The sequence below is a fragment of the Chrysochloris asiatica genome, unplaced genomic scaffold, assembly GCF_000296735.1.
Source record: "Chrysochloris asiatica unplaced genomic scaffold, ChrAsi1.0 scaffold00120, whole genome shotgun sequence".
In the NCBI taxonomy this organism is placed as follows: domain Eukaryota; kingdom Metazoa; phylum Chordata; class Mammalia; order Afrosoricida; family Chrysochloridae; genus Chrysochloris; species Chrysochloris asiatica.
Genome location: NW_006408638.1, coordinates 5,377,714 through 5,387,218, shown reverse-complemented (window position 1 = coordinate 5,387,218; position 9,505 = coordinate 5,377,714). Strand labels below are relative to the sequence as shown.

The following is a 9,505-nucleotide window of genomic DNA, read 5'->3' as shown; positions in this document are numbered from 1 at the left end:
ATATATATAATGGAATCCTGCTGTGGTGTTGTAGGATAAGTGCAGGACCACAAGGTCAGTTTGAATGACAGGGTGGGTGGTTCAAACTATTTACTTCCAAACAGTCTGCCACTGAAACCCTATGCAGCACGATTCTACTCAGACACACATGGAGTCACCATGAGCAGGACTCAAATCCACAGTAACTGGTTACCAGTTGTAATATATTCATATCTATAGTTCGTAACTGTTTTTAAACCTCAAACTATTTTACAAGCCTTGAATATTGTAAAACCAAACAAAAATATTTTTCCCATGTTTACATTATATTTGTTTTAGTTCTGGAAATTTTTCTCATGCTGTTTTTTAATACTATTAATAGTAAAAAAAAAAAAAAAAGACACACAGAAACTAAATAAAAGACAGTTGGCCTTCAAATCAGTTCCAACTCATGACAATCCCATATAATATACGGCAGAGTAGAACTGTGCTTCACGGGGGGGGGTGTCACTGGGTGATTTTTTTGAAAGTAGATCACCAAACCTTTCTTCTGAGGTACATCTGTGTAGATTCAAACCCTCCAATCTTTTGGCCAACAGCCAAGCTCATTAATTGTTTACAACACCCAGGGACTCCTACGGTTAATACAATATTCTCTAAATACTGTTCTTTGAAAAAAGACAGTCCTTACCAGCTACTACTCCATCAATAACCAATATATTTGACCTGTTTTGTCCCCACCTGTGGATCTTTGCAGCATGCATTCCTCTTGCTAGCTCCCACACGACTGTCCCCACAGACTTCCCCACTGCCCTCTCTTGATGGGCATTCTTTACCCTTATTCATTCAGTTTCATCAGATACTTTATGTTTTTTGTTTTTACAAAAGAGACTGTTCAGTCACCTACCTTTGAGTTTGTTTCTTTATCAAAACCCTGAATAGCCCAAGCAAACCACTATTAGGACTATTGAAAGTCTGTGCTGTGAGATCCTGAGGGAGAGCCGTATTTAACATCCTTGTTTTACACACCATTTCCCTTAATCCAGGGCCAGTTCCAGAGTACAACAGGTGTTTTATAAATAGTTACTGAATGGCCAGGAGAACAATTTTTTAAGGGAGATCAATTTTTTACTAGTTTTCTACAAACTGAAAGTTTTATGTGAGTACCATAAACATTTTATTTACAACTCTAGGCATAACATATCTAAGTTCTTTCTTGAGATAGAATTCTATTCCGCAGGTGTTTGATGGTCAGTGTACGTGTGTGTGTGTGTGTGTCACTATCCTTTTAGGGTCTGGTTAAATAAACCCAAACCTATATTATTATTCTAATTATTACTCTGTGATTAAGTCTATCAGGAGTTAAAAGAGCATAAAGAGGCCAACTCACATATAACATTCTCCATCTTGCTCATTCACACATTTGTGTTTATATATGGCAGAGCCATATACCACCCAACAAAGACTCTTGACTTTTATATTAAATAAATGGCATCTTGGTGGGCAGCCTCAGCTTGGACAAGGCATTTTCCAGTACTGGTGTGTAGGTCACAGGGAAAGGGGCACAACACCTTCCATTGTTGTGCAAAGTTAAACGTAAAGTAACATTACCTCTCTGGATCCTGACCACAGACCTCCAAATGCCCAGCCCCAAAACGATGGTGGTCACTAGTCCACAGGCAATGGCGACCAGCTCCCTGAGGTTACAGACTCGACAGGAAATCATGGTGAAGTCAAGCAACAGACAAAAAAAAACAACTAACTTCTTTTCTTCTTGAGTCAAGAGGTTTAACCAGATATTATTCAAAAAATAATGCCTCCGTTCATTGATCAGGCAGATGTCCTCATTTTTAGGGTTCTTTGGGGTGATCAGGAGACAGGGTTGAATCACCTCGCTCTAGGTTCACACTCTGCTTGCAATTTCCTCGTCCTTCCCCAGATGAGAATGTGAAAAGAGAGATTAGAGTTATGGGAAAATTGCAATAACTCAGAGCAATAAAGAAGAAGGGGGAGGGAACAGCCAATAGGAGCAAAGGGTAAATGTCCAGACAAGCAAGAATATGAAGGAAGTGAACAAAAAAGGAAATAAGGAAAAAAAAAGAGAGAGAAAAGCGGTAGAGCCCAGTGGCCCCATGACTCTGCTCCTTGCGTTGTTGTGTTAGGAAGATTCAGCTGAGTTAGACCAGCAGCTACTTCAGATCTTAGAAACACCTTAAAGAAATGAAGTAGGTTGTTAATGAGACATTAAACAGTTTGCTCCTCTTTAAGGAGCCCACATCCCGACAGCTGCAGTTAGTTGGTTGCCTGGGCATTACTGTAATGGGTGAATTTTGAAAAGCAATGAAGCCCAGAATTGCAACCCCTCTGAGTCACTGCAGCTGCAACTCGAACCCTCTCCTGCCCAGAATACCAACTTTTTCACCATCCCTTCCTCATCGTCAACTTAAAGAAAGAAAGGATATTCACCTTCCCAATCAGAGTTCTGTTCCTGGTAGAGAGAACAGATGCTGTGGTCTACACGGAATCCTTCCTCGATTCATCATCAAATGTGTACTCCATGCCTTTGATGTGTCAGGATTTTAAATTCTCTCAGGGATGAGAAAGTAACTACTAATGAGTCAGCCCCCCAACCCTCAGCTATCACATTAATTCCAATTCACAATGACCCTATAGGATAGAGTAGAACTTCCCCATAGGATTTCCAGGTCTGTGCTATTTAGAGAAGTAGATGGCCACATCTATTTCCTATAGAACAACTAGTGGATTTGAACCTTTCAGTTAGTGGCATCTTGGTGTGGCACTGTAGGATATGCACTGGACTCCTTGGAAACACTACACAGGGTCACGATGAGTCAGAACCAACTTAATGGACTTAACAACAACAACCACCTTTTAGTTAGCAGTCCAATGCTAAACACACTGCACCCAGGGCTTGTTATAATGAAGGATGACGGAATTTAATAACTAAAGATCAATTGACCATTAATTCCTCCAGAGCGTACTAAGAAAGGTCTTACAAAAGAAAGATTTTATACTTAAAACCATTTTTAAAGGTTTATTTAAAATCTATTTAAAGAATCCCCAAACAACTGTATTTTTTTCTCAATTCTCTACAGCAATTATTTCATAAAAGTAGTTTTTGGGGAGTGGGGTGGCATGAGCATAGCCTCTGACCTTTACCCTAACTGGGGTGTCAGAAAAATATGCTGATGTACTACAAAACAGACTCCTGGTGTGGTACTGTAGGATCAGCACTGGACTGCGTACCACAAGGTTGGCAGTTCAAACCCACCAGCTGCTCCTCAGAAACCTTATACGGGGTCGCTATGAGTCAGAACTGATTCAATGCTACTTAACAACAGCAACACAAAAAGGAATAATTTAGAGATTCACTCAATGTTCACTCAAAGGTTCACTCATTACCTCATTTACTTGATATGCATGCATGCAAATATACAGAAAATGTCTGAAAAGGTACATACAACACTTCTCTTGGGAAAATGGAGAAACTCACTTTTCATTTTAATGTCCCCTTTGTTATCTTAATTTTTCACTTTTTCATGTTTTATTGATGATAATAGGGAGCTCTGGTAGCATAGTGGTTACGAATCAGGCTGCGAACCTCAGGGTCAGCAGTTTGAAACTACCAGCTGTTCCACAGGAGAAAGACGAGGCTTTCTGCTCCCGTAAAGATTTACAGCCTTGGAAACCCTGTAGTGTCGCTATGAGTCGGAACTGACTCCATGGCACATAACAACAACAATTTACAATAATAAATACTAATACTTTTTCAATATAAAAGTAACAATTTTCAAAAACTATGAATCTTAGAAAAGGAACCAGCACTTACCAAACACCTAGATTATGCTAAGCACTATACTACATGCTTTGCCTATCTTTATTTCATTTATTTTTGACAGTAGCTCCATGTCAATAGAACATTGCATTATTGAGAAAATGAGGATAAAGTAGGTATTACTTATAACAGGAAGGAGGAGTCATGGTAGCGTAGTGAATTATGAGCTGGGCTATTAACCACAAGATCAGCAGGTCAAATCTACTAGTTGCACTGAGGGAGAACGATGAGGCTTTCTGCTCCCATAAAAGTTAGTGTCACTATAAGTGGGAGCGAACTCAGTGGAGCACAACAAACCACTCTTAATAGGAATTATGTGGTTACGTAAATTTGGGCAGCACTAAAACTTCATCGCTCATACTTCAGACATATTGTCAGGAGGGACCAGTCACTGGAGAAGGAAGGATATCATGTTTGGTGAGGTGGAGGGTCAGAGAAAAAGAGGAAGACCCCTAACGAGATGGATTGGCCAAGTGGCAGCATCGATGGACTCAAACGTGGCAACAGTAGTGAGGTTGGCCCAGGAACTGGGCAGTGTTTCGTTCTGCTGTGTATAAGGTCGCTATGGTCTGGTACTAACTCCATGGCACCTAATAACAACAGGTTACATGAAGGTAAACAATTTTCTTTACTCTAGAATTTCTTCAAAGTCTTTAATATGTTCATGTGCTTTGTGAAACGCCAGGCACGCATTTCTGTTTGACCACAGAATCGTTTTCTAAGATGATTCTCTCAGAGTTAGTGTTCCTAAGAATATCCTTTGGAAATGCTGTCCTGGATAATCATCTACAGAATGATTTTAGTTGAACAGTGTAGCTAAAGAAATTGGTAATGGGAACGAGTTTGCCTTATTATGATGATGTTTTTCTCATGTAGAATTCCAAATGTTTTGAAGGAGATGTGGTCTAATTCTTGAAAACTCGCTTTGGTGATATTTATCTATTTCCCCCTCCAAACTTAATGGAAGTGCTGGAGTCCTGGGATGTTGCAATAGCTGTTGCTTATTAGTGTCTCCATTTCTTCATTCATAAGACTTGACTTAGAATGCTTGCCAACTACCCAGCTCAGATCTCTATACATTCATGGGATGGAAAAACCTCCAGGCACAATAATCTTAGAAATACAGATGTTGATGCATATATAAAAGCATGAATTACTATTGATTATAGACAATTTTGTAAATTAAGATGTTGTTGTTGTTGTTAAGTGCTGTCGAGTCAGTTCCAACCCATAGCAACGCTGTATAGGGTTTCTGAGGAGCAGCCGGTAAGGTTGAACCACCAATCCTGCAGTTCAAACTGACTTTGCAGTCCACTACATTAGGCCACAGCACCACACTAGGATTCTAAATGAAGTCATAGACAGATACAAATGGAGATAAGATGGATAGGGAGAAATGTATATAAATGGACACACACACACTCACACACCATATGACAAAGAATAAAAGGAAAAGAAATAACCAAGGAATAATGCATTTATTTGTTCTGTTCAATATACAATAAATACTTAGTATATGTTGGGAATAAAATAGTGAACAAGACACACACAGCTCTCGCAGATTGGCTGTGTGCCACTGGACAAGCCATGTAAGTGTCCAGGCTTGCATTTTCTCATATTTTAAACAATCCAGTTCATCATTTCAGTTCTAAAGACATTAGTTGAGGAGGAACGAGGTAGGTATTTGCCCAAAGCAGGGTGTCACAGCCCAAGCAGGTATGGAGGGCATCTAAAATAGAGGAGGGTAAAGAAGAGGGAGCCCTTGAAGAAAACTATCAAACCACAAGCAGAGTGAGAAAACTGTAAAAACTGAACCAGTAATTCACTGACTAAAGGGTAGATATGCATGTTAGCTCAGGTGACGGGATGGCACTATACAAGAAGGAGGAGGACAATATACAAGAAGAGGAAAAGTTGCAGAAGAAAAATGAAGATAGGTGAAGACACAAGGAAGTATGCATGGGCTAAAGGGGACAGAGGTAAATAGTGATATATACACAACCCTGGATCACCAGTGTTCTGTGTATAGATACATGGAATGAGACATAGGCTGAATGGATAAGAAAGAAAGAGTGGGATATATATATTTATATATACCATAAATATACAAGTTTGAAAGAGAGTATTTGTACATGATAGATTCCTACCTTTCCTGCAAACACAGCTATGAATGTGGTGAAGCATAAAATGGGCAAAATGATGAAAACTTTCTAGATATTGTCAAACATCTTAAGTCAGTGAGTTGCTGGGTCTGGGGCTCAGGACCATAGTCTCAGGGGATGCTATAGTCAATGGGAATAACATAGTCCACCAAGACAATGTTCTATATCCTACTTTGATGAATATCATCGGGGATCATGAAAGTTCATGAGTGGCTGTAGAAGAAAGAAGCATAATAACAATTGAGGAAGCTTGAAATCAATTAGTACAATGGACTAACGGAGCATGTGAACATCAGTCTCAATGACTCTGAGACAAGAAGAACTATAGGGTACCCAATTACTACACTGAAAGGGATCACATTAAAGGGTTCTAGATAGAATGGGATAAAAGGTGGAACAAAACTCAAAATCTAACTCAAAAAAACAAACAAACTGGCTTTACTGATTAGAAAAAAACTGGAAGAACCACCCTTCAGATCTGGAAAAAAAAAACATTTGTGGCCCAATTTTCAGCCAAGCAGTAGACAGGTTTATGGGGGACAAGGGGATAACAACATTAATGAGTTATGCTCACCATGGAATGGTTAATCATTCAAAATCAAAAGGGCAATATACTCCTAAGGAAAAAGTTGAAAAAGGATGGAGAAGTGGGTGGAATGTAAAGAAAGAGGAACCAGCTGCAGGGGGAAGTGGGATAACTGTTGTTGCAGGGAAGGGATTGTGATAACTAAGATGAAACAAAGTATATGACTTGTTGAGCGTAAAGCTGGTGATCTTGTCTGTAAACCTTCAGTCAATTCACTATAAAAGGTTTTAAAAGAAAACAAAAATAAACCTGTTGCCATCAAGTTGATTCTGACTTATAGCATTCTAGAAGGAAGTCATAAATATGGAAAGGGAAAAAAACGAATGAACCCTGTGGTGTTGAATTGGAATTGAATGGTGTGGCACTGCAGGGTAAACACCATACCAGGACTCCATTCAATATATATGAAAGGGCTTCAAAAATTGGTAGAAAAATGGAATTAAAAGATATTGGTGGAACAAACAAGATGGCAGATAGGATAGAAGTGCAGTGATGATCTCCGTCGGCAACAACACAGAATACCAGACCAAGCAGGCTCAGGGGATGGTACCAGAACTCTGAACCACATATAAAGGAATGTTTAGAAAGTTGAAAGTCTTACAGTATTTGTAGCAGAAGCAAAAACTTCAAGGTGCTCAGCTGCTCCCTGAGTGGTTATCTTGGGTGAGACCAAACAGGGGAAGGATCAGGGCAGCCACAGACACCTGACAGAACCACAGAGATAAAGGTGTGGACATTCTTTTTTTCTCTCTGTTCATTGGTCTCTCACTGTCTGTGTACCTCCATTTTGGTGACTAGAGGGGGTACCTGAGCAAGTGGACACCCCAGTCCATCCCGTAAGGTTCTATTACACATACACACAGATCTCAAAATTTGAAGGGACTGTTTCCACTTAAAACCAAACAGCAGCACAAAATGGCCACAGCCAGCCCTGAACTGTTTATCACTAGGAAAAAGGCCTGAATGGGGGTTATGGAGCGGGACAGGCAGACTAAATAGGAAGCAGACTGAAATTAAATCCTGAGTTACATAATAACAACCAACAGTGGCATCTTGAAATTTCTCAGGAAGAAGAATGAAAAGGGAAGCCCATCTCCTGATCACATCTACCTGGAGGCAATCAGAAAGCATAAAAAATACCAAAACACACATCTATCTAAATATTAAGGTCACAGATAACTCCTGAATATACCCCAAAATCAGAAAAAGATGACCATATCAGCACATGTCCAGAAATGAGATAAAGTGACTGAGACAAATGAGCTGGAGGTAGACCTACACTCCAAACTCGAAGGAGGGTAGGCTTTGCAAATGCCTGAGAAGGCATTCAGAAAAATGATTATAAAATGTTATCAAAACACTTTACAATGGAGTTGAGAAAAATAAGGAATAAGTCAAGAAAGCACTACAGGAACAATCAAATACGATAGATACAGCATTGGAAACAATCCAAAACCTTCAGATAGAGGTCCAAACAATTAATAATAGAACATCAGAAATGGACAATACACTGAAAGGGCAAAGGATTAGAACTGAAGAGATAAAAGCCAGAATTAGTAAGCTGGAAGATAAACCTCTCAATATTATTAAGATAGAAGAGCAAGCACAATAAAGAATTAAAAAAAAAAACCTGAAGAAAGTCTAAAATTCATGTTAGACAACATGAAGAGGAATACCTTAAGGATTATTGACAGACATTCTGGAACAGGAAGAATCACACAAGTCCACAGAGTAGATAGTTGAAGAGCTTCTGGAAGAAAATTTCCCTAACATCCTGAAAAGCAAAAATATAAGCATTCAAGAAGCTCAATGAACCCCAGGAAGGATAGACCCTAAAAGAAAACCACCAAGACATGTAATAATCAAGCTCTCCAAAATCAAAGATATGGACAGAATCCTGAAAGCAGCTAGGGAAAAAAGAAGTATAGCATAAAAGGCAAGCAAATTAGATTAAGCTCAGCTCTCTCAGCAGAAACCATGCAGGCAAGAAGGCAATGGGAAGACATATATATATATACACACATATATGTATCTGGTAACATAGTGGTTATAAATCGGGCTGCAAACCTTCAAGTCAGCAGTTTCAAACTACCAGCCGCTCCGCAGGAGAAAGATGAGGCTTTCTGCTCCCGTAAAGATTTACAGCCTTGGAAACCCTGTACAGGGTCGCTAAAGGTCAGGACCTACTCGACGGCACTTAACAACAACAACAGCATATGTATACATATATATGTGTGTGTGTGTGTATATATATATGTGTATATATATATAAAGAAAAAAACTGCCAAACAAGAATCATCCTCTACCCAGCAAAGCTGTCAATCAAATATGAGGGTGTAATCAAAACATTGCAGAATAAACAGAAGCTAAGGGATTTTGCCAATGCCAACCCTGCAATGAAAAACATCCTAAAGGGAGTTCTGTGGACTGAGAACCAACAAGAGTTGACAATAACCAGAGATTGACATACATAGCAGCATCACCCAGAACTGAATCGACAAATGGAAGGGTTGAGAACAGAATCAAACTATAAGAACAAATTCAGAGGATATGGAACATCAATCTATGATCAAAACAATCACAATGTGAAAGAAGGTAAACACAGAGGAACAGAGATCCAGGAGGTGAGAAGGTCAGGGAGATTATAGGATAAAATAGACTGTCTTAAATGGAGGGAAAAGTTAATGGAATATAAGGTAACCACAATGGTGGGGTTGAGGTTGGGGATTTAGGGAACGGTGCAGGCAGGTGACAGTAGAGCACAGGGTAAGGGCAGACACATCATACTTTGGGTGTTAGTGAGGGCAATACAAGAAGTGAGAGGAGGTGGAAGAACACGGTAGATAGAGGAACACTGAGACAGGTTTACATGGGCTAAGTGGGAAAGAGGTAAATAGTGATGCATGCTCAAACTTGGAACAA

At 39.5% G+C, this 9,505-nt stretch overlaps 1 protein-coding gene across 1 annotated transcript in view; it reads right to left on the bottom strand.

Moving 5' to 3' along the window:
• The window catches only part of GPR128 (G protein-coupled receptor 128), a 117,868-nt gene extending 116,163 nt beyond the window's left edge, over positions 1–1,705 (bottom strand). The window contains exon 1 of the mRNA XM_006868649.1: positions 1,576–1,705. Within this exon, the coding sequence (XP_006868711.1) occupies positions 1,576–1,705 (130 nt within the window). The remainder of the gene's footprint in view (positions 1–1,575) is intronic.
• Positions 1,706–9,505: the final 7,800 nt, after the last annotated feature.